This window comes from Triturus cristatus, chromosome 6, assembly GCF_964204655.1.
Source record: "Triturus cristatus chromosome 6, aTriCri1.1, whole genome shotgun sequence".
Classification (NCBI taxonomy): Eukaryota; Metazoa; Chordata; class Amphibia; order Caudata; family Salamandridae; genus Triturus; species Triturus cristatus.
The window spans coordinates 614,264,439-614,289,408 of record NC_140589.1 but is presented as its reverse complement, the minus strand read 5'-3'; the positions used below and the strand labels follow the sequence as shown (position 1 = coordinate 614,289,408).

At 40.4% G+C, this 24,970-nt stretch overlaps 2 protein-coding genes across 6 annotated transcripts in view; one reads left to right on the top strand and one right to left on the bottom strand.

The window, feature by feature from the left end:
* The window catches only part of ORC3 (origin recognition complex subunit 3), a 293,597-nt gene extending 274,909 nt beyond the window's left edge, over nt 1-18,688 (bottom strand). For 2 of the 4 annotated variants that reach the window (XM_085611093.1, XM_085611094.1), the window contains exons 1-2: nt 18,535-18,687; nt 5,964-6,018 (exon numbers count right to left, since the gene is read on the bottom strand). In XM_085611093.1, the coding sequence (XP_085467219.1) occupies nt 5,964-6,018; nt 18,535-18,567 (88 nt within the window). In that variant the 5' untranslated portion in view covers nt 18,568-18,687. Of the gene's footprint in view, nt 1-5,963; nt 6,019-18,534 lie in introns of all 4 variants that reach the window. The other 2 variants (XM_085611096.1, XM_085611095.1) reach the window with 2 other exon arrangements.
* A 422-nt stretch (nt 18,689-19,110) lies between these two features.
* Nucleotides 19,111-24,970, top strand: part of RARS2 (arginyl-tRNA synthetase 2, mitochondrial) — a 201,638-nt gene continuing 195,778 nt past the window's right edge. Inside the window, exons 1-2 of one of the 2 annotated variants that reach the window (XM_085611098.1) lie at nt 19,111-19,310; nt 23,530-23,603. In XM_085611098.1, coding sequence (XP_085467224.1) covers nt 19,229-19,310; nt 23,530-23,603 — 156 coding nt within the window. In that variant the 5' untranslated portion in view covers nt 19,111-19,228. The remainder of the gene's footprint in view (nt 19,311-23,529; nt 23,604-24,970) is intronic. The other variant, XM_085611097.1, reaches the window with a different exon arrangement.

Below are 24,970 nucleotides of genomic sequence, written 5' to 3'. Positions count from 1 at the left end.
AAATAAAGGTTATTACCGTCTACCGGCTGGGTGGTCTGGGGTATGTTATGTATCATTTCTATTACCTCCTGTATTCCTAGCACCCGCATCTTATCATAAGGATCTGAAATTATTGAATAATGTGACTGTAAATAGGTATAAACGTACTTTATCAATTGATGATGTAGATCAGACTGATACCAGTCTGCAACAGTATATTGATTTTAACTTAGGATTGTTTTTCTTTGTTGGAGCTGCCCTAAACAGTAGGAAGATCCGAAGATTAACAAGAGTGGTAGAGGCTGTGACAAATCAGACTGCTGCTGCTCTTGGGAATCTTACGGAGGAATTGCAAATCACTAGAATTGTTGCATTGCAGAATCGTATGGTATTAGACGTTATGCTAGCTGACAGAGGAGGAGCATGTAAAATTATCGGAAGTAGCTGTTGTGTGTTTATCCCTGATCATACGCCATCAGTTTATAATGCCATCAACAAGCTGCATAAAATTGCAGCTGAAATCCATACAGAGAACGGCACTTGGTCCTTTTCTGGATGGTTTTGGGCCTTAATTACTGCCTGGGGATGGAAGGTTTTAACTGGTCTCTGCATTATTGTAGCAGTTCTGTTTTCGTGCTGTATCTGTGTTCAATGTGGTCCCTTGCTCTGCTCCCTATGCGTATCTTTCTGTATCCCTGACAAGAAAGCTATTGCCGATGTTGCTCACCAGAAACGTCTAGCTAAAGAAGTTGAAGAAATGATGACAATTGACATATATGATGATTATTCTAACAAACCGGATGTCTTCAGTAAATGCTGAAAGGGTCGTCTGTTGTAAATTGAAACAACGATATGATTAAGCATTTACTAAAGACATTAATCCCCTTCCTCTAGATCATGTTTTCTCTGTTATGTTGACCGAAGTTCGGACTCCATTTTGTATTGTCATGCTTCCACGTGTTCTCCACGAGAAGAGTCCAACCTCTGTGTTAGTTGCTCTTGTAATCTGCCTAGTAACAGTCTATAAATAGCTCTTTTGTCCATCTGGTACATGCCCAGACTTGACCACATCTGTTATCAGTTAGCCTTGCTTGACCATGTTTTCGCGGGCTCAAGGAGTGTGTTAGCTCCGCCCACATATTGATTCAGTATCGAAAATGACCATAAATGGTAATGTTCTTCGGCCTCATGTTGTATCCACCCACTTATGAGCCCCTCTATTGTGTATAAAAGGGGACCATGTACGTAAGTTCTTTGTGCTACTCTATGCAATACTGAAGAGTGTTGTGTGGATTGTAGGACCACCCTTAAGGGTTAATAAATGCTGTCTTTGTACTTTGCAGTTTCCGTGCCAACTTCCTTATAGATTCCATTACAGGAGAGCGAACCCTTGTGTCCTGCGGGCCTAGCTGGGGCCTGTACTCATCACTATTGTCTTTAATAAATACATTTCGCAATAAGTAAGTCATTGTTGTAACTTTTCATAATAAATAGATCAGACCAATTGGCATCTGACATAACTTTTCCCAGAGAACCAATCAAGCCTATAACCTTCATAATTTGCTCGTCACCATAATGAACGGAGGCCTTCTGTATTGCACATAAGCTGCCAACCATCAGGGAAGGTCATGCAGTTACAAATACATTCAAAATTACAGTTGGAAAAACAACAGACAAACGCTACCAAAATGATCCTAAGAAGGATTATCACATAGCAAAATGTCAACTCCAAGTGTTTGTCAGTGAGGGCAACCTACACCAAAATCAATGCCTACCACAATAATCTGTGAGATCCCATGTAACAAAACATCTGGCTTCACCCTTAAACACAGTGTAATGACAATTCAGTCCTTAAAGGCCTATTGGAGTTAACAAATGCTTTTCAAAATAGACTGGTCATGCTTACTGTCTTTCTCATAACTTTTCATAATAAATAGATCAGACCTATGGCATCTGACATATTTTCCATAAGACCCAATCTGGCCTATTGATTTTATCATGGCTTTGCTATATAACCAACTCAACACTACTGAATACTGCATAAACTTTCCCACATGGCAACCTTCAGACACACAGTCAGAAAATAAAATGCATATCTACATAAAGTTACAGTTGGCAAAACAATATTCAACTCCTCCTAAGAGGGTGAACACGGATTATCAGAGTCAAAATCTTCTACGTGCAAGGTTTGTCAGAGGGGGAAACCGGAAGGAGAAACTAACTGTGGTCTAATGTCTACAGCCACCGAAGCTGGGGAACCGGGTTCGAGACTCGGCAGGGACGCTCAACATCCTGTGATTTTGGGCAAATCACTTAATCTCCCCGTGCCGAACAAAAATAAATGTGTACGTCTGTAACGCAACTCGTGCTTGTGTAAAGCACTCTGATACTTTCGGGTCGAGTTCGCACTGTATAAAACTCTGCAAACAAAACACCACAAATCTACCTGCGCGATTTGGCAGAGGGGGAAACCAACACCTAAAACATTGCAGTGATCTGAGAAACAATGTAACAATACCGTTCTCTAGGCTTTAAGAAAATATAGTAACAATCCACACTTTAAAATTTAATTTTCACAATAAATATGTCAGGCCTACTGCATGTCATACGTTTTCATAATGAGATTAGACAAATTGGTTCATTAGAGGAAGGTATGTAAGAGCCTATCAGGCCAATAGCCTGCATAGTGCTGTCTTGTCACCGTAACAAACTCAGGCCATCTGTATTCTGCATAAGCAGTTGCACAAGGCAACTATCAGTATACAATCATAAAAGTATAGCTATGTACAAAATTTAAATTGGCAAAACATTATACAACCCTTTCTAATTTTAGCCTTTCTAAAATGGCACAATAAGTATTCTCAAATTGGAAATCATCTACCCCGAAGGATTGTCACTGAGGAGTAACTAACACTAAAACCCTTTCCAACTATGATAATCCGTAGAATATCTTTTCATAAAACACCTGAACACAAGCTTATAATACAGTGTAATGACAATCCATACTTAAAGGCCTAGTAGCTTTCATATATACGGCTTTATCCATAAATACGTCAGGCCTACTTCCTTTGTCATAACTTTTCACAATAAACAGATTAGGTCTAATGCTTTGATTAATGACGTATCACCATAACTAACTCAGTCCTACCATGTTAAGCATAAGCTTTGCCTCAAGGCAAAAAGTGTGATACAAGTTAGCGCATAACTTCTGCCCAACTAAATTGTGATCTCCAATATGGAACCAATGACCCCCTTTCAGTAGCCACAACATCACAAATATGCACCAAATTACAGTTGGCAAACCAAAACACCACCCTCCAGAAGCTCCTGAAGGCGACACACCACCCTCCTGAAGGCGACACACCACCCTCCTGAAGGCGACATAACAAGAACTCTCAAAATGCTAATCTTCAATCTCTAGACCTAGAGATTGTCTCAGGGTGTAATCAACAGGAACACCACTGCGTACTATGGTAATCTGCACTATTCACTCTAACAAAATACCTGGATTCAAGCTTTGACATGGTCATTAGACTATCTACCCTTAAAGGAGTATTAGTGATTTTATCATGTTTGTACAATAAATGTCAGGCCTACCGCCTTTATAATAGCTTTTCTTTATAAGCTATTTATCAAAGCTATTGGCCTGATAAATTTGCCATTATAACTAACCTGCTCCTGCTGTGCGGAGCATAAGCTTTCCCACAAGGCAAAAACCACAATACAGATCACTCAGTTTCAGCAGAAGCACAAAACTTATGCCCTCTCTAAATCTATACTCAGTGCAAACAATATATTGGCGGAGCCACAGTCCCTCTCTGTAGTAAACCTGAAAGTTATTTTTTCTGTCGATCATAAAAGGACAGCGACCAGAGTCAGACCCAAAAAAAATAAATCACCATCACGCCTGCTTGTCAAAAAATGCTGTCTTCGAATTAGAAAACGGAGCACAGCATGATAGTTTTAGACAAATTTGGGCTGATGAAGTTCTCCTTCCAAATTAATATACATGACAATTAATATTGGCAAACATTCCATACATGTGGAGCTAGAACTAAGGGTTGATGTGAATTGGAGCATTCCCAACCTAACGTTGATGGGAGGCTGTGATCTCGGCTTGACATTTCACATTCTGAAAATAGTTTGTAATAGGAACAACAACAAAATCAGTTTGAAGCTCACAAAATCAGTGGTGTGAAATGTAATAAAATATCTACTTGTCCATGGGGCAAGTTGCTTTATAAATCTACTTGACCTGTATCAAAATCCACGTGTCCCTTTTGTGCCATGTAACGGGACGACAAATTATGGCAGCAATCTCATTATATAAGAGCTCTGATATAGCCTCTCCGATTATGCCAGGGCTCATACCATTGTAGGGTTTAAATACTAGCAATTCCCTTATTTTGCCACATTTCCACACATGTGCATACTGGGGCTGAAGGTAGTGGTAAGCAATAGTTTCAGCGTTGGAATGCGCTTTTGAGTCTACGCAAACCTACTAATTTGCATGTTTTAAGGGTTTTCACCAACTTGTCTCCAATTGGTTTCCATACTGGGAAAAGTTGAAAATTTACTACGGATAGTGGCAGATGTAAAACTTCTTCTAGGGCTGGCAAAAAAAGTGGTTGGAGGGAAAGTGAACTTGCAAGCACAACACATTTTTGCATGAGCAAATCTACACATGCATATTTACTCATGCTTAAATGCAATTGATAAATATTTTCTAGGAGTACTATTTCTTGGCCTACATCTGTAAATTCTTGTGAATTCTCGAAAGCTGTAAAATCTGCACTTAATGCAAGGACATATACCATGGTTGCACTTTTGAGACTTTCATTAAGAATTGGGCCCCTAATTACGTCTGACGTTAACCATGACCTTTTGTGTTTATTAAAATGGTCTCTCTCTTTCTCTGTATTGGCTGTCTTCACTGTGAGCGACAGTATTTTGCTCTTTCACACGGTGCATGTCAGCATACAAAGTAGTTTTGTTCAGTATCAGAAACTACTATGACAATGTGTGCTTTTTGAGACCAAAAACAAGTTTTGCTTTTGCCAATGTTTGTTATAATGGTGATGGCCCGGCAGCTCCCACACCAATAAGGTTTTACAAAAACCATGCCAAAACAAGACCCACATTGATAAAACAAAAAAAGGCTGAAAACCAATTTCAGACCTACTGGCTTTGCCAATGGTTGTTTATATTTAAGTCTCCCGTAATCCTGTTGAAACTGGTTACACTGATTTTCCATTAGGAATATCTTTGGGAAATGCTAGCATACATCAGTACATTTTACTAAATGATGCTGCAAAGAAATGGTACTTTGAGTTTAGCTAAATGTTTTGTTTCCTATTTGCATTTTTTTGTGAACATTTTATTTTGAAAGCAAAATCATCAATCTTGCTTTCAAGCCTCTGCAAATACTTACATCTCATTAGAGAGCATTCTGGGAGCATTATACATAGCCTCATATTGCTAAACTTTGAAAACATGTGTACACATTTTATACTGGAACCACTGTCAGTAGTGCCGTCCTAGCTTAAAACATTTACTTAGAGCACTCACCCTAATAATAAAGGCTTTGCATTAATGAACCATAAATACAAGTATGAACAGCTATAACACATGGACACAAATATTACCTTAACTGCAGACAATGCCCTTCCCTGATCAATAATGTTGTACTTGTACTGTAAACTGGCAGCCAAATGGTTTGTGCTGTAGGGGGTTGGATCTACTTATCCCAAGGACAAAATATACATGAAACCTTGTTGCCCTTGACCCCAAACAATTTGTCCTGGGATTCGAGCTATATGAATTCCACATCCCTGTAAAATGAATGAAACCTTGGCAATATATATTAAAGGTCACCTAGAAATCCTGTATTAACAACATTTTAATTCAGGCATGCCCACGTTCAACGCCTACTTAGGTAAGAACGTGCTATGAAAAGGGATAGTTAGCTTTTAAGATTTACTGACCTGTAGTAAAAGAAACCTTTTTCTTCTTCGAGCTCGGTTTAAACACAAAGCAGCCCTAAGAGAAAAAACACACAAACAGGCTGGTGATCTCCGAGGTACATTCTTCAGCAATGCATGCAAATCAACCAGGCAAAAGTAGTAATAAAAATGTACATCTAATGTAACTCAAGAACGTTCTGTAAAACAAGATAAAACTTTCGGTCTTTCCTAATATGGAAATGCAAATACGGGAACACTTACAAAATAAGCATTTGCAATGCAATAGGTCTCGCAGTTACGCGCGATTAAGCTGTTGGCATTGTAAATGACAATGCCTTTTATTTATGTTTTAATAAGCAAAACAAAAAAGGCATTGTCGTTTAGAATGCCAATAGCTCAAACTCGCGTAATTGCGAGACCTATTGCATTGCAAATGCTTTTTATAACCATTATTGACAGACTTAATTTGAAAAATATTGGCTGTGGCAAGTAAATTGGCTGTTTTCCTATGTATTAAATCTAGAAACCATGTTGGGGGCATACTTAATTTGAAAAGCTCAGAAGTGAGGGTGGGTTAATCACGGAAGTTTCAAGTCTCAACATTCTGGTTTTGATAGCGAGTTTGCCCATCGGTTTCCCCATCGGTTTCCCCTGAATGACACCTCTGTCTGGATTAACGTACAAATGTCACCAGTAGTCCTCGTCAATCGCCGTCTTTCACAAATAAACACAATTATCCTTAGCTAATTAGCCTTTTCCTGAAACCGTGTCTGCATTTCCGGTATCTGGTGTGATGTGTCAATTCATCCCTCGGAGCTTATAACGTCGTTTTCCATCAACTTTCCGATCCTGTTATTTCACGTATAAGCGGCAGATGTAACTAGGAGACAAACACGTGTTCGTATACCACACACGTGTCGCCTTCCAGTGCACCTGACCCAGCCAATTAAAATTATTAATAGGAGGAAACGCTGCAGTTCAAACGCGGCCCTCCGCCTCCCCAGAAGAGCTGCAGGAAAGGTTATTTCTTATTTTATGACAGGTACCTCTAGCACGGCTTGGCGCTCAAGGAGGTGCGATGTGAAATAACTGTTTGAATGAAGGAAACGCGCGCAGGTGAATGCGGGTTCTTAAGACTGGCGCTGTAGTAAGACCCGGAAGGACACTTACGAACAGGGGATCGCACGCCCGCCATATATTAATAAGCCGTGGGTGGTTCTAAAGAGATTATGTTTTAGCAGGGAAACAGCAAAAACACAGTGGTAGGGACAAATTGCGCAGGGAAGTGAATATATCAATACAAATATCAAACTGGAACCCTTGCTGCAAAGTTGACAATACGACAGCCACTAACGTCGTAATTGATGAACTAAGTTCACCTTATACAAAAACAAACATTGAAAACCGAGCAAAGTGGTTCTGAAGTAAAGCACGAATCAAAGTCCAGATACAGTTCAATAAAGAAGTCCTTTGTTTAGTGCAAATTGTTCATGTCTTGTCTTTATTCCAAAGTAAAATCTTCACTGCATGCCATCAGGCCAAGCCATGTAAATTTCTAAAGAGTTCCGCTGCTATTTTAGTTCTGTCACTCCTTGAACTCATATTTGCTAAGTTTCTATGCTAAGTATTTTGATTCGTGCTTTACTTCAGAACCACTTTGCTCGGTTTTCAATGTTTGTTTTTGTATAAGGTGAACTTAGTTCATCAATTACGACGTTATTGGTCATCGTATTGTCAACTTTGCAGCAAGGGTTCCAGTTTGATATTTGTATTGGTATATTCACTTCCCTGCGCAATTTGTCCCTACCACTGTGTTTTTGCTGTTTATCTACTAATTTGGGGCTGCAGCAGGCGGTGTGCTACTTAGCATAGAAACTTAGCAAATATGAGTTCAAGGAGTGACAGAACTAAAATAGCAGAGGAACTCTTTAGAAATTTACATGGCTTGGCCTGATGGCACGCAGTGAAGATTTTACTTTGGAATAAAGACAAGACATGAACAATTTGCACTAAACAAAGGACTTCTTTATTGAACTGTATCTGGACTTTGATTCGTGATTTACTTCAGAACCACTTTGCTTGGTTTTCAATGTTTGTTTTTGTATAAGGTGAACTTAGTTCATCAATTACGACGTTAGTGGTCGTCGTATTGTCAACTTTGCAGCAAGGGTTCCAGTTTGATATTTGTATTGATATATTCACTTCCCTGCGCAATTTGTCCCTACCACTGTGTTTTTGCTGTTTATCTACTAATTTGGGGCTGCAGCAGGCGGTGTGCTACTTAGCATAGAAACTTAGCAAATATGAGTTCAAGGAGTGACATAACTAAAATAGCAGAGGAACTCTTTAGAAATTTACATGGCTTGGCCTGATGGCATGCAGTGAAGATTTTACTTTGGAATAAAGACAAGACATGAACAATTTGCACTAAACAAAGGACTTCTTTATTGAACTGTATCTGGACTTTGATTCGTGCTTTACTTCAGAACCACTTTGCTCGGTTTTCAATGTATGTTTTAGCAGGGCACTCGCACGCCAGGGAACCCCGCTGGGGATTAGGGACCTGCGCCGGTCAAAGGAGGGACACCCCTGTGTTTTGGAAGACGTGTAATTCATGATTGGCATGTAATTGTATTGCTTCTTGGGGGATGGGCACTGCAACCGCCAGTGCATAGCGTGGGCGCATGCATGCCCACTGTTGCCTCTAGTGAGCCTAGGCCACGCCAATGCAAGCATACGCAAGCATACACAAACATGCACAACACCCACACGTATGCACACATATGGCACAAGAGCGCACGCACATAACCGCACATTCATACAAGACAGAAGCACGCACACACACCAACACACGCACTCATAGAAGACAGAAGCTCGCATACTCGCACACGCGCAGCACAAGAGCACGCACACACTTACATATTCAAAACAGAAGCATGCATAATCGCACAAGAGCACACACACATACAAGACAGAAGCATGCATACTCGCACAACCAATGTACAATGACCACACACATAAAACAAGAGAGGGGCGCTCAGGAGACAGCAGCAAAGGGAAATGGTTAAGAGTTGAGGAGGGGTGGGTAGATGAGGGTCGGACAGGACAGCGAGATCTCTCAACAAAACACAGGGAGGGGCTGATTGGGGATGGGGGAAGAACAGGCTGCTGTGTGCGTTCGGAAAAGAAATGAAAATAAATACAATTAAAGGCGCGCCTAAAGTGAATGTGGTGCCGTTCATTTACAAATGCACGCGCTCGTGTGTTGCAATAGTGCAGGAGCATCTTGAACACTATGCTGGTGATGGGAGGGGGTCAAGTAGAAGCTGGAAGCTTTTGCTTCAGTAGCCATAAGCCAGGGGAAGAGATGTTGCTTCAGGAGGAGGAAAACAAGGCTGGCTTAAAAAAACAAGACAAGCCCGGCGGAGAGTGGCGCGCGCGCGCGCTTGGGGGCGGGGGAGCGCATTCCTGGCGTGGGAGCGGACCCTTTGAAGTGCGATGCCAAACGGATTGCATGGCGGCACGATGCGCGTGATTGTGCGCGTGCTAGCCATGCAATCCGCTTTTTGGGAGCACTTTTAAAACCCCCTTACAATAGTCTCGCTTTGCAATCGCTTACGCGATAGCAAGGCGAGACCTAAACATACAGAGTAACAAATAAAATCACTACAGACAAGTTGATTAACAGCAGAAACTGCAACAAAGTCACCTGAAACTCTAAAGATTTTCATAACCATACAGCACTCTATAAACTGGCAACCAAACAGTCAGTGCAGCAGTGTACTTGTGCAGTGGACAAAATAAACAATAACGTTTTTTGTCTTTGACCCTCAAAGAACATATCCTGGGCGCCAGTGAAAGGAATACCACGTCCATGGGTTATGTCGAACTTGTTCAGGCAAAATCTCTCATTTGGGCTTGACTTGAGAGAGATGATAGAGTAGGGACAAAAATAGTCAACTGGGGAACAAACGCAGACAGATTTTTTTCAATATATGTCACAATGAAGATAAACATCTTACACCAATTTGTTTCCATCTACAGCCAACTTTATTGGAGGTGGCTTAATTATTGGGGTAACTTTTATACTATTATATTTTGTCACCATTCTACCACCTCATATGAATAGATATTGGCACCTATGACCAGTCTGAGCGAGCACCTGCGATTTTAGAACTGGACATTGAGCTTATTCCTCCAAACTCAGGAAACTGCAAGTCAGCAAGATGGGACTGAAAGACACCAATATGAAAGAGACCTTAACTGACACTATCTGACATTATATAACAAACTTTGACAACAAATTACAGAGTTAGTGGCGAGATCTAAAACAGCAGACACACACAGAATTTACAATGTATTAAGAAGAGTCAGGGGCTAGTTTGATCATCTAATTTACATTGGCTAACAATATTATGAAAAGGGGAAGAAAACAGACACACTACTAGAATAGAAGATACGAATCATACACGCTAGGAATTGTGTTAATCAGACAGACTGTTCGGAGGGTACACCTTACAGTAGCAATGAAGAAATAAACCGTTTGTTCATGACATATTACTTGTTCCTCAACTTATCACAAAAAAGTTATCCACAGGTTCAAAATAAGTTCCTTTCTTATTTTTAAGTTCCCCGCCTCCATCATAAACAGATAGAAATGATGGATGAGCTAATTTCTCCAGCAGAGGTCAGAAAGGTAATAAAGTTACTGCCCCGAAATAAAGCCCCAGGACTCATGAATTTTCAGTCTCCTTTATAACTGTTTCTGACCTACTTGCTGAGCAGCTCTTTAGAATATTTGTCTATTTTTTGATCTCTGGATCATTCCCCTTACAATAATGGACTTGATCCTGATTTTTAAACTAAAACCTGACTGTAATCAAGTTACACTGTAGCTTCTACTGGCCTATTGCTTTACTTAACTACCATGCCAATTACTTTATGTAGAATATTTTTTAAAGTATAGGAGAAATCTGTCCAAGTCTCATATTGCCCTATCAATCAGAATTCATAAGAGATAGAACACTGCATGTTAACTCAAAGTTTGTTTTAATCCTGCAGGAAATAGCAAAGCGATATAAAACTCAGATCAATCTTCTCTCACTTGTGCTGAAAAGTGCTTTGATCACTTGAATGGACACATTTAAAAAGTGCTTGCGAAGGTTTGAATGGGCCCTTCCATCAAAACTTCCATCAAATCTAACTTTGTTCAATCCAAGCAAAAATCATGTTCAACAGACTACTTTCACAGCCCGTTACATTAACTGAAGCTACTAGAGAGGGATACTCAAGTCTCCTCTTTGATCTTCATTTCGTCCGTGGAACCATGGTCCATAAAACGAATGCAGACAAGCCAGTTCAGGGGGCGGGGTTAAAAACGGAACCAGACCACCATAAGGCAATAATATTCATGAACCACATTTGTTTTTTTGATGAACCATAAAGGTTCTTTGCCCAGCTTACTGTCCCTACTTGAAGATTTGTGCAACGCACTGGGCTTCAAAAGAAGTCACATAAACTCTATAGGGATGGACCTCAAAATTAATTCGGAGTCCTGTTCTGACTTATTCTGAAGACAGCAGTTGCAATGGGCCGATGGTCCAATAAGATAACTGGGCATTAACAAGCTTAGCCAAACAAAGATATCTATAATCACAACTTCCCTGGTCGGTCTACTAGATACACTCTTTAAAGATCTGTGGATATGAGACCATTTGGAGAAATCCCTTAGCGACATGATACACTTGTGGGTGACAGTTGTGCTCTACAATTTTTGGGAGGGATTTAGATTGGATTTAGAGATAGATATATTTGTTTGGCAGTATAGAGTTCAAGAAGATGAACTTTCGTCCTAGAGTTAAAAATATATGTCGTTCTTTTATGTTTACTCTCGCTGGCGTTACCGAAAAGTTAATTCACGGTAATTAAGATAGAAACCTTAACATTTCTTATGGAATGGTAAAATAACTACAGAAAGGGCAACGGTGGCCTCGGTTTCTCTCACATTGAAAATATATGAGGGTTGCTCAAATAGGAGTTGCCCTGAAACAAACTCTGCCCCACCTCAATGAAACCATAACCATGGATTTATGCCTACACAAGATTAATAATAATTGCAAAACATGGAATAGTGATTGCCCCCTAATATGAAAAGGTTCATAAGATCTTATACAAACATATATATTGCACAGGGCCTATCTGTCACCGGACAAAATTAATAAATATTTTAACATCGACACTTCCGAATGTCCGAGATGCATCCTCCCTGGTGCTGACTTATTACATATGTTATGGTCCTGCCCCCTGCTTTTACCCTATTGGCGCACGGTCACAGAAACACTCACGAATTGCACCAACACTGAAGTGCCAGCTACATGGGAGGTCTGTATCCTGGGGTTTTATAAACGAACCAAAGCTAACAAGGTCAGCTCTAGATTTACTGACCTAGGCCTCATAACCGCAAAACGATTGATTACAAAGAGGTGGAAACATACAGACCCTCCAGCAGCACGCCATTGGTTGAAATCCTTAGGAGGTCTGGGCACGGGCTGAAAGCACAATCCTACACAGGGAAGAAACAGCGGGGTTGCGGAAATATCCCATAGCACAGCCCTGGTACAATGCCCTCAATGCACTGTTGCAGTCTAGTGCCCCATTGGACACACCCCCTGGGCAACGGGCGGTTAACACTACCTGATAAGTCTCTTGAGCGGAGCTGGCACGCTGCGCTTGCAGAGCACCTTGGCCACGGCAGTTGGGTTGGATAATGACCTAGCATTCCTTATACACAGTTAAAGAACACGACTCCTGCAATAAGATACACTAGTGTCCATACACCAATACACAGGACAGATACGGCAACTCGCATTCACTACGGTTATACAAACATAGGCGTACTCGGATGGCATTATACTCACTGGCTACATATTCCAATTGATAATTGATGTCTTTTTTTTTCTTTTCGATTTTGGCGAGTTCCCACTGGTTGTGGTTTAACGTTAGTAGATATAAGAGAGGAAGGGAAGAGAAAGAGAAAGAAAAACAGGGAACAGGGGAAAACACATAAGAGACGAAAAATAGCAGAAAAGACAGACAAGAAGAAACAAAATGTACGCAACTGGTAAACAGGTCGCGGTACTCACACACTTTCCTGTTCAGAAATAACTGTGTGAAGATTTCACTGTTGGAGCTGAGGCAGACAAGCTAAAGTACTATAGATTGCAATACGGAAGGGGCGCATTTGACTGATATGTCCAGCTACTTAATGATGAGACGGCAGGACAGGGGGGCAGATACTGCCTATGATACTTTACAAACGCACGACAATCCCTGCGAAGTTAATATACACTATGTCATAATTCTGTGATTGAAATAATTGGATTGATGTAACTGCGACATAATATCAAGGATGTTGTTATAAATGGAATATGTGCTGATCCTTAGTACCTATGTAACAGGAAAGATAAAAATGCAATAAAGATATTTAAAAAAAAAAAAAATGAAAAGGTTCATAAGATGGGCTTAGAACAAAGGTTTTCAATTATTGCATTGGTATTTACCACTTAACACCCATTGGTAAATATTGTTTACTGCAGTTAGGACGTTGGACAATGTTGTCAGAAAATACATAAAAGAGTCACAGGGACCTCACTTTCAAGCCTTTTTTGCTATGGTAGAGCTAAAAAAAGGAGCATGGTAGAGCTAAAATATGAGCATTCTTTTTAGGTCGAGCCTAGAGCAGCGGGCATGCGCTACTCTATGGAAGGCTTATTGGAAGCGTTCAAAGCTTCTCTGTGTGGCTTTCACTCCTCCCACACATTCCATTGGCCTTTGCATGCGTCTTTCAAGAATGAAAGCACGCAAATGGACAAAGGCTGGTGTATGTCCTACCTCTTCTTGAAATGTTCCCTCCTATGGCATTTTGGTCTCGGGAGCAAGCAGCGGCGCGCAGGGTCCAGCTGCATTCTTACCTCATCGTGGCTCATGTTACTTATTAAACACAGCGCGGTCGCTTTCACTTTCGCGGCTGTGCTTGTTTTCCTTTTCTCATCCTAGTTATTTTCCCTACTCAACCCCGTTTCTTCTTCCTCACCAACACCCTCCCTCACGTGCTTTTTTTATTTTAATTGTTTTTTATTTGCCCGTGTTGCTTCTTTGCTCATGCCGCGATTCAGATATTATTTATTTAAGAAAAATAACTCTATGACTCAGTCAACGCTGTCCACGTCATACCGCTTTTTCTATCACCCGCCTCCATCCTGGTTCTTCTTCTCCTGTTCCCCCAACCAGTCACGGTTTATTCTTCCCCGCTTACACACTCCCTCTCGAGTTTCGTTATTTTTTATTTGCCATGTTGATTCTTTCCCTTGCCATGCACCTCTTTCCCTTGCCATGCACCACTTATTTGTGTCGTTTTGCTGCCCACCCTACACCTCCATCGTCTCTCTGCTGCTCATGCTGTCAATAGCAGACCTTTGTTGCACATCTTAATGTAGCCATAAGATGCTTTTGTGTAGCAAAGGCACTATTGCAGGTGTAAGAAAGCTGCCATTTCCTGGGGCACAATGTCATGACTGGGGTGCAGGCACGCTGATATCAGTCAGGCAGGGTGTCATCTGGTCCCAAAGCCAAACAGCACTTATTCTCCGTCCCTCGATTGGCGTGTGAACGTATCTCCTTTGCAGTAACATGGCCCACACAGGCACCTTCCACTGGCCAGGACCTTGCGCTCTTCATGGGCCATATGTTGGGAAAGTCCATTATCTCTCAGTGCTCCACAACCGCTTGCTTACCCCTCTGCCTCCCAGGAACTCACAAACAATACCCAGAGCGAGCCCAAGAAACAACCCCTGTCCTTTGTAATGCTGTGTGGCAGCTCAGCACAAACACCTGCCTATCAAAGGAGCATACTTACATACCAGAATCACATGTTCATGTTTTCAGGTCGATAACATGAGTACAATGGAACATGATGGCTACAATTACGGAATGCAAGTGCCTAGATGAGTATATGGTGTGCACTATGATATCCTGGTGATTTGTGATGTTGTATTGCATTTCAGATGAAAGGGATAGGGTGGACATGGTGTAAATTCGACCACTAAATACACCTCTAGATATCACCTGCACATGACTGCATGGTCCTCCCCAACATGGGTGTGTACGCATCTGTCTATCTATCTATCTATCTATCTATCTATCTATCTATCCTTTCACTATATTCTCTTTTTATCATTCTCACTCTCTTTCTCTGTTGTTTTTACCCTCGCACTCTTTCTTGGGCTTGTGTCCATGTCCATCCGTTGCAGCTGATTACCTGGACTGGTGCAGCGACCCAGTGATGTAACAAGCATTGGCAAAGCCAATAGGTCTTGCCTATGAGAGCTATAAGCTTTAGGAAAGTTTTAGAGCTCTGCTGTATAGAAGCGCAGATACTTTGCAGGGTGGCTAAAACTCATTTTAAAAAGCACTATGACCCAGTTAGGGCTAATGCACTTTAAAAAAAAAAAAAAAAAAAGCATTAGCACTGGATGCATCATAGTCCTTTTTCATTATTATTTTTAGCAATGCTGCACAGCAGTCATGCTGCCATACAGCTTGGCTACAAGTCATTGCCAAAGTCCACAATGCTCATGCTGTACAGCGTGAACAAAAGGCAACAGAAGAGCCAAAGTCTTAAAGGCGCGACCTATTGGCTTTGCCAATGCTTGTTGTATAAAGGGTTTCATCTAGCAAACTCAAAATCATCACACAAATAAGGAGGAGGCGGAGATGGAATTATCCATCAGGGAGGAAACATAGTATATCATATGGATAAGATCGATCAAAACATCAATAAGCACTACACTGAAAGAAAATTCACGTAAGATATTGATGAGCTACTGCATAGTCCTGGTTGATCTAAAAGCTCTGCATCGTGTTTCATATGAGTGTTGTGGTTGTGAGCAGTGGGGCACATTAGACCATTTGAGGTGGTCTTGCCTAAAGATGCAATGTTTTTGAAAGGAAGTAATTAAACATATAACTGATATCACACAAATGGTTAACCCATTTGACCCTTTGCTCATTTTATTTTGATACACTGAAGTTACAGATTAATACCCTGTGTTATATGTGTTATTTTGTTTAAGTTGCCTGGTATCTTTTAGTCTCCTTGCACCTAGGCTCACATTAGCTCAGATGTGGAAAACAACTAAATTACCCCTCACTACAACTGTGGTGGACCAAGCTCTGTCACCAATGTTCTGTGTTAAAACCTACAGCCTTGGTGCATGATAAACTTTTAAATATAACTAAATCTGTGCTTCTTTCAATTCGGACTTCTATTCCAATCGAAATCGGCAAACTGAGAGCAGGACACTACCAATCGAACCTGGTTAGAAAATCTGGCATCCCCAGAGGACCCGAATGACCAGCAGCACTGTAGAATATTCTCTTTTCTAATGTCGTATTTTCTTGCAGTAAACATCAAAGGAAGTAGAAGTTTAATCCGCAGTGACCATACTGAATCTCTACGGGTTACCTTTTTATCACATATATTTATGTTTTCCTGTTTCTCCCCTGTCCCTTTGTTCCGATTCGATTATAAAAGTTGAAACTGTATAAGCTGTTGGAAAACAAGAGCTACTGCTATGATTCACATTTGCATTGGATAATCTAAAAAAAAAACTAGGCTGGTGCCCACCACAATCACAGGTTAAGCAATGGGAATATAAGATATTTACTGCACTCGTTAAATAGCTACCATGGTGTATCGTAATTACCGGATGCAATAATACTCGAATGTAACCAGCCCTACTCACAATCATTAGCTAAGTATTTCTTCCTAACCATTTAAATAAATACAAGGGTGTTCTCAATTTGATATTTCTGTTGTCTAAAAGACACTACATTACTAAATTCTGACTTTGAAATGTTTCATTTGTTGATCTAGTTTGCCAGCACTAACAATTGCATAAATTTGTCACGCCTAGGGCACATTGTGCCCTTAGGAAATAACTCTTACTGCAAACAACTAGTTGATTCTTGACCCTGTACTGGCCTAGCCAATTACTTAGCAGCCAAAACTCACTAGTAAGAGAATAAAGAACCTGTAGGTAGTGAATGGGGTTTGTTATTTTCAACTCCTGCTAAGCTCAAAACATAGGCCTGATTTAAAAAGCCAGCAGCCATCATTTGGTTCAAGTAACATTCTGGCTGAGAGCTACCTGTAGAATAACACCTAAATGCTAATGTAATTATTAAAACAAGGGTAAACAGCTCGTTATCACTTCACAAGTACCTAACTACGATTTGTAGGAAAAGTGTTGACTTTGTTTTGCCACTATATATAGTAGATATGCATGTACTGTAAGACTGTCGGATGTATGAGAAGTTAAACAAATAATAATTTGAGTCACACTTACTAATGTATTTTTTTAATTAAATTATCATGCCAATACAGGTTTCTATACATCACACCCACACAATAGACAGTAAGTGAATCATACACATGCAAAGCAATGTACAGTATTTGTTACATAAAACAATGAGGATTACAAGGTGTAGGAGTCACATATCATCCGTACTGGTAAACATTTTAAGTTAAAGAGTGTGTAGCCTGGAGAAACACAAAGTCAGGAACTAAAACATAACGCAGTGGTTGGGGTTGTCTGTATTAAGACTTTGCTGCTATCCAAATGAACCATTCTTAGCAACCTTGTAACAGCTTGAGAAAAAATCAGGTTCTAAACCTAGGCTTTGCAGTTTGCATGCAGCTCCTTAATTCCAGTCAATAGGTCACTGTGCTATATTAAAAGGAGAGCAACTTTTGAGCTGCAAGCAACAAAAGTATCTCTGTGTCAAACGCATTAATTCACTTATTTACCTACATAAAATACAATCTGTGATCTGCATGTTACACAATATGCTTTGAACCAGACACAGCAACATTCTATACTGCTGTGAGTCAAAACTGTGACTAGACAAAACATACATCTCTCCTGTAAGTGCATTAACCACCAGTCAACTTACCATTTGTATTATCTTCTAACATTTCCTTAGCACAAAAAGATCTCTGCAGCAGGTGGATTAACACCATGAGATAGTTTAAAATGCAGCAACAGTGTGATCAAGTAAGGAAGCCAGAACGGATTTACTGTCACATTTTTCCTTGCTGCCAATATCTTGGTGGTAACGCTTTTTTTTATTTTTATTATACATAAATGTACTTTGCTTTCCCTGACCTCATGACTTTCACCCCCTTTCTGCTGCCACACCTTGACCCCCGATAACGGGTTAATTAAAGCATTTTCTTTCCAGTTCCAGCACTGATCCCATCTACAAATGTTTTATTAAAAAAGTCAACAGTCAAGATAAAAACACTCCCACGAGAAGGCTAATGTTTATTTTGAGCATATCTGTTACTTAGGGCAAAACTACGTTTTAGTATGGAGCATTGTGCAAGCTCCTGGTTCTGAAACAACACAACTTCACTAATCTGTAATTACTAGACATTTCCTAAAATTTAAAGGTATGATGTCCAGCAGACAACACTGTTTCTCAAGCTCCAATCACAGACCCTCGAGCTGAATTGAGCGCAATCCCCACTCACCTTAGATACGGAAGATGTGCTGCTGCTGTTCATGGTCTCTGCACCCAGTGGTGCAGCTAGGATAAACTTCCACAAGAGTTTCCCGCGAACCAGAACATGCACAGAGCAGAGTTCAGCTAGGAAAGATCAACTCGTCGATTGGTCAGCTCTTGATTCTAGAGTCTCAAGTGACACACAGCAAAACTCCGCCCCACATTATGTTTTCAGAAAACGCTGACGCCATCTTAGAATGTGAGATCTAACAACAAGCAACATTGGTTTACCTATACTTGCTTTAGTTTATCAAACGCGTGATCAGTAAAAAGCAGGAGCGCATTAGCTCTGTAGCAAACATGAAAAAAATTCAGAGCTTTAAATAATTTTTAGAAAAGTTGCTTGAACAGCGGATATATTCACAATGTATAATGGCTTATAACTATTTACGGGTTTTAAATATGATAATTTCGTTTTTATGTCTTAAAGCATTGAGAAGACTGTGCGATAAGAACCATACTGTTTGATAGGAACCGGCAACGCTCCCTGATGGCCGTCAACGACTCCGTGGAATTTAGCAGACGTGAATGGTCCGTCGTCTCCTACAATCTAAGATTCAATATCTCCCTTAGATCGTCTACGCTCCTCCTTTGGATGCACTTGGGTACTGTGCTTCGTTTTTCTGCCGACTTGCTCTTGTTTCGGCTGCGGCAGAGTATCAATGCATCCTGGTCACAGAGCCACATTCCCAGCGTGGCTAAATGATGGCAGCTTGTCAGTTTCGCCGGGTGATCGCTGCCCAGGTACCTGCTCTGGCACTAAACTAATGTCACTCACATGCACGTCTGAGGTCATCTGTGATGTTAGCCTCCCTTCTTGGTTGATACTAGCAACCTGCTGCAGTGTGCTTCATCCAGACCCTCGTGCCCTGCTTTGTATCGCTGCCAAATGCCTCATGTCATACCAAATGTGATATTTTCAGCAAGTTCTTTCACCCAACCTTGTCATCCGAGAGTTGTAGTTTCGCCTTCACCATAGTGCTTACTTTCTGGCGGTAATGTGCTGCTGCCTAAAAAAAAAGATTTTGGTCAATGTGTTGCATATAAAGTTAAAGAACATGCCAGCAGTTTTAGGTCTGGTTTGACAGCACTGCTGTCACCAGACATTCCATGATTAACCTGAAAAAGGTCAATTAAGAAGCACTACTAGGAGAGGGGCTTTGGCTCCGCACGCATGTTGGTAGTCTGGACGTGTGTGCTTCCATTAATAAAATGCTTGCTCTCTTGCAGCTCTGATCGTTTTATTTATCCAGCTGTCTGAGTCAGCAGCAGTAGGTCTGGGCTTGAACTTTTAGGGCCACACATGACTTTGTAATGCAATTAAAGTGCCTTAGTTAACTAAATAATTGACATTGTTTTTCTGACAGCAGCAGAGATGGGAGGAGGGAAATCATTAACTTTAGACTTCAGAGTGCAACTTTGTGTTTGCGACCTGGGGCTACACTAATCTACATAGAAATTTAGGTCTGGCTTGACAGTGCATCTGCCGCATTACCTTAAGTGAACAACTAAAACAACTTTCAGAGTCCTACTGGGAGAGGGATTTGAAATCCAACCAAATGTTGGTTCTTTTGAGTACAGGATTTGATTGGGCAGAATTTGTGTGCTTCCACTAAAAATACTGCTTGTATTACACTTTTTGATTTGTTGCAAAGTTTTTTTACGATACAGCAGGACTGAGATGTTTAAGGCGGTAAGCCAATGGTCAAGGATACAGGCGTGCTCTGTTTATTATGAAATGTTATGATAAATGCACTAGGCCTGCATTTTTATTGTGAAAAGCATATGTTTAAAGTCGGTATGAATTTAAATGTGGATTATTACAACCCTATATTAAAGGCTACAGATTGGTATTATGTCACATGGAGTCTCACAGGTTACTGTAGGCAATGGTTTTGGTGTTGGTTACCCAGTGTGACAAACCGTGAATATAGAAGTTTGCTTTGTGAGAATACATGTTGGGCTCTTTTAGAAGAAATAGTGTTTTATTTACCCTACTGTAATTTTGTAAACCTTTCTAATTTTATGACTGTGTGTCTGATGATTGGCTAGTAGAAAAAGTTTACACTTAAAACCGTAGGCCTAAGTTGGTTATGGTAACGAGCTATATATAGGCCTGTTTCATGGACTGGAAACATTATCTCCAATGCCCTAGGTCTGTTCTGCTTATTACAAAACATTACGACTAAGGCATTGGGCCTGGCTTATTAATTGTGAAAAGTATATTTTAAAGCCAGGAAGTCTCTTTAAGAGTTGGTTGTTATCACATTGTGTTTCAGGCAACAGGTATTTTGTTACATGTAATCTCACAGACTACCATAGTAGGCAAGTATTTTTAGCATTGACCACCCGCTCTGACAAACCCTGGAGGTTTTCACTGTAAATATTCTTGTTAGGCCTTGTTAAGAAGGGTGTTACAATGTTTTGCAACTTTTATTTTTCTGCACATTTGTAATTTAATAACTGTATGCATGATTGTTGCCAGTTTATTAGGACTTGAATAGGCATTTGTTTGCAGAAGTCCAAAGCCAATGTTAAAGAGTAATATTCAGAAAAGTCATGCCAGATTTCATAGGTTTAATTTATTTATTGAGAAATAGTATGACAAAACCAGTATGCCTAATGTATTGTGAAAAGCATGCATTAAAGACATTAGACTTTTTAGGATGGATTTGGATTGCACTTTGGTAAAGCCTGTAGGCAGGTATTGTGTTACATGGAATTTCACACATTACCGTAGTAGGCACGTGTTTTGGTGATCCCACCGAACAAACTGTGGTGATAGAAGATATGCACTGCAAAAACCCTTGTTAGGCTCTCTAAGGAGAGCTAGTGTTTTTCCTTGCTAACTGTAATTTTGTAGAGATTTGTACTTTTTTGACAGTATGCCAGATAGTTGCCTTGTGGAAAGCTTACACTCAGTAACAATAGGCTTGAGTTGGTTCTGGTGACAAATGAATGATAGGGACCAAACACCTGATTGTTTATTATGAAAAGTTACAATAAAGGCAAAAGGCCTGACATATTGATTGTGAAAAACATATGTTAAAGTCAGTAGGCATTTAAGTGTGGATTGTTATTATTCTGAATTAAAACCTACAAGTCTTTTGTTACATGGAATCTCATAGATAACCTTAGTAGGCTTGGGGTATGGTGTTGGTTACCCTCTCTGACAAACCTTGAGTATTGAAGATTTGCTCTGTGAGAACCGTTGTTAAGCCCTGTTTGTAGAGATATTCTTGCTTGGCTTCTTCTTTTAAAGATGATTTTGCCTGGAAAAACTGTAAAGTCACCTCCTGACCAGATGGATGATGGCAAATTCAGTGATGTCACTTCCTGTGTAGGTGGATGAAGGGAGATCCAGTAGTGTCACTTCCTGTGCTGATGGGAACTGAAGTCCTCTTGCTTGGCTTCTTCTTTTAAACACCATTTTGGTGGGAAAACCAGTAATGTCACTTCCCGTCCAGGTGGATGACGGGAACTTCAGTGATGTCACTTCCTGTGCTGGTGGGTGGCAAATATGATAATTTCCTTCAGTTTTCCGAACACTGGAACATATCCCTGCCAAGCCATGACCTAAACACTTGTTCCTTAGGGCTTCTGATGATTGTGGGTGTATCGGACCTTTTTTTTGGGGTTTGAGCAGGGATCCACATACTAAAAACCAGGGGATGTTTTCGATAGAGCAGGATATTCTATGGGGGAAGTCTGCAGTTTTCAGGACCCGTGTTAGTCGCCACCCATATGAACCTACCGACTTCGGCCATTAAAAAAAATGAGAGACTAAGGCGAATCCACCATGATGTGGCTTGTATGAATCCAAACATATTTTATTACACAGAATTCCCTGCAAATGTAAAAGGGTGGGTAAAAAAAATGACACTTTCTCCACCTTTCTGTGACAGAAAATTCAGAACTTCAAGCAAACTGCGCATTTCCTACCATCCAATATTCCCACACTTCCAGATAAAAACAGTACAACACACATGAAGATCAGCCTATGGTAAAGGAAAGGAATAGGCCAAAATTGTGACCATTTGATGACCACATTGACACTATCTTGGTTTCACAGGATCACAGATTTGGCCTGTTCCTGTCAGTTACAATAAGCCCAACCACACACGAGGTATGGTTCATATTGGTCGAAGCTTAGGAATACTGAATGGAGGGATTTTTGCTGTTGCCTAAAACAATTAGGAACTTTCTGTCACAGAAGTCATGGACTACTAGTGAGGCTTAACCAGAATGTCTCTTACCTGACCTCCGGGGACTGTGTTTATTGTTTGCTTTTGCCATATTTTACTACCCATTCATATATAAATGCTCCTTTTTTCATAAAAGCAAGTATTTGACTGGACAATCATTAATTGCTTCTATTGATTGTATTTTGTGTTGGGCGCCTGTGTTCATGCCCCTTCCCCCCTCAAAAGCCTTGAACTGCTCGACCCACACTACTGCTGGGAGTCAAGTGCTGAAGGGGTACTTGGCCCAGTTGATCAGGACCCATAATAAGTTGGGCCTCAGGACATCAGGAATAAAAGACCTCAATAACCACGGTTAGACCCAGTAGCTCCTGCTTGCCCCGTGGACCTCTGAAAGGAGTTCTGACAAGAATATAAATGCAAAACAAATTAAACTTCTGCTCCACATACTTTGCAGTCTTTGACTAGGCTGTTATCGGCGACAAATAGCAACCCACTTGTTCAAAGAGACGTGGGAAAGCCAAATCTGAAAGCAGAACTTGGGGCGCCACTGACAAAGAACGTGCTTTTAGAACGAGGGAAGGCTCCTGTTACCTTAGTAGGAATAGTATACCCCTCGTGTTTCATTGCCCATAAGCCCTCTTAATGTTTTTCTTCACCATGTAAACTAATATTCTACGCTTGCCAGAAGTCTTGATCAATGATTTCCATCTTGATTTCTAAAGCTAATAATTCGTCATTTTGTGCTTCTTTTTATCTAGATATCAAAAGTTTTGGGCCAACCAGAGGAAACCCTCATCAAATCAATATCTGCAATTCCTGTCTCCAGAAAGCAGTAATAGTTTTTTAATTGTTTAAAATATATTTAATAACACTATATAATATCTTTATGCCTTAATGATAGATAGAGGGTGGGGTTATTTTGCAATAATGAAAGCTTCATGGTTTTTTGGAAAATATGCTTTTGATGCACCCTTTGATAGAACAATGTCACATGTATGAACGGTAGCATAAAGGTGGTATTTCTGCTTTTTAAAGTAATTGTAAAATACATTGAAGAACAAGTTACTTACCTTTTGTGATGCTTTATCTGATGTATACTCTAACTGCAGATTCCTCACCTTGTGAATGCGAGGCATCTGACTGGATCCGGAGATTTTTCTCTGCGTTGCTCCCATGTGCCGGCTGGTGGCATTGTGCAGCTTTGTGTCAACTCCGTCCCACTCCAGACGTGATGCCCAAGCCACATAAATGCATCACCTGTGCGTGCTGACATCAGTTTCTTTCTTGATTCTGTGAAGTCCCCCAGACTTAGAGCTTAATAATTGATCAGATATGACAGTGGGCAGATCTAAAAACGAGTGTATTTTTATAGAACTGGAATGGCCAATGTATACCCCAGAAGCTGCTTGCCACCCTCCTGACCTTTATGTGCGCCCCCCTGGTGAACAGCAGCACTGGACTAGTGCTTACTTGACAGGGCATTAACATTCAGAAAGCTGTTAAACCGGAAACCATTTATTTAAACCTTAACTAAAGTAACCGTGCAGAAGCAAAGAAGGAGTTCTTACAACTAATTTATCATTAGGAATACCTTAATTTTTAAAGTCATCTTGCACTAATTATGTAATAATATGAGAAACTCTCTTCAAAATTCAAAGAAGTATATTTCATTAACATACAGAAGCATTTTCAACTATCACTATATTACCAGGCATTTATTAGAAGTGATCACTTTCAAACCTGAACTTAAAAACATTCATGCCGCCACAGGACTGATAATAATGCCTTTAGTGAACCAAGAGGCAAGTCATTTGTCAGGTGTTGCCTAAGTTGTTATTATAATTGAAACATTATAGTTTATTAAATAAAACACTAGATAAGGTTTTGTACAGCACACATTCTGAACTCATGTATTTTCTCAAGGTGCTCCCATATGTGGTATTGAAGGAAAGGGAGGTAAAGTGAAGAAAAACAATTGCCTGGGTTCACACAATTTGGTCAATCAGGGAAGCTAGGATTGAGCCCAGGTTTTCTGGTTTCACATTGTGCAGTTCAGCGACTAGATGAGTATCTCATGTTTTACATGAAAAATTAATGCTTTGTCTTTAGTTCTTGGTGCAGGAAGTTAAAACCTGGGTGACAGACAGAAGCCACGTGAAGGCTTGCTTTGTTGTCCACATCATATACATGCTTCGTTTG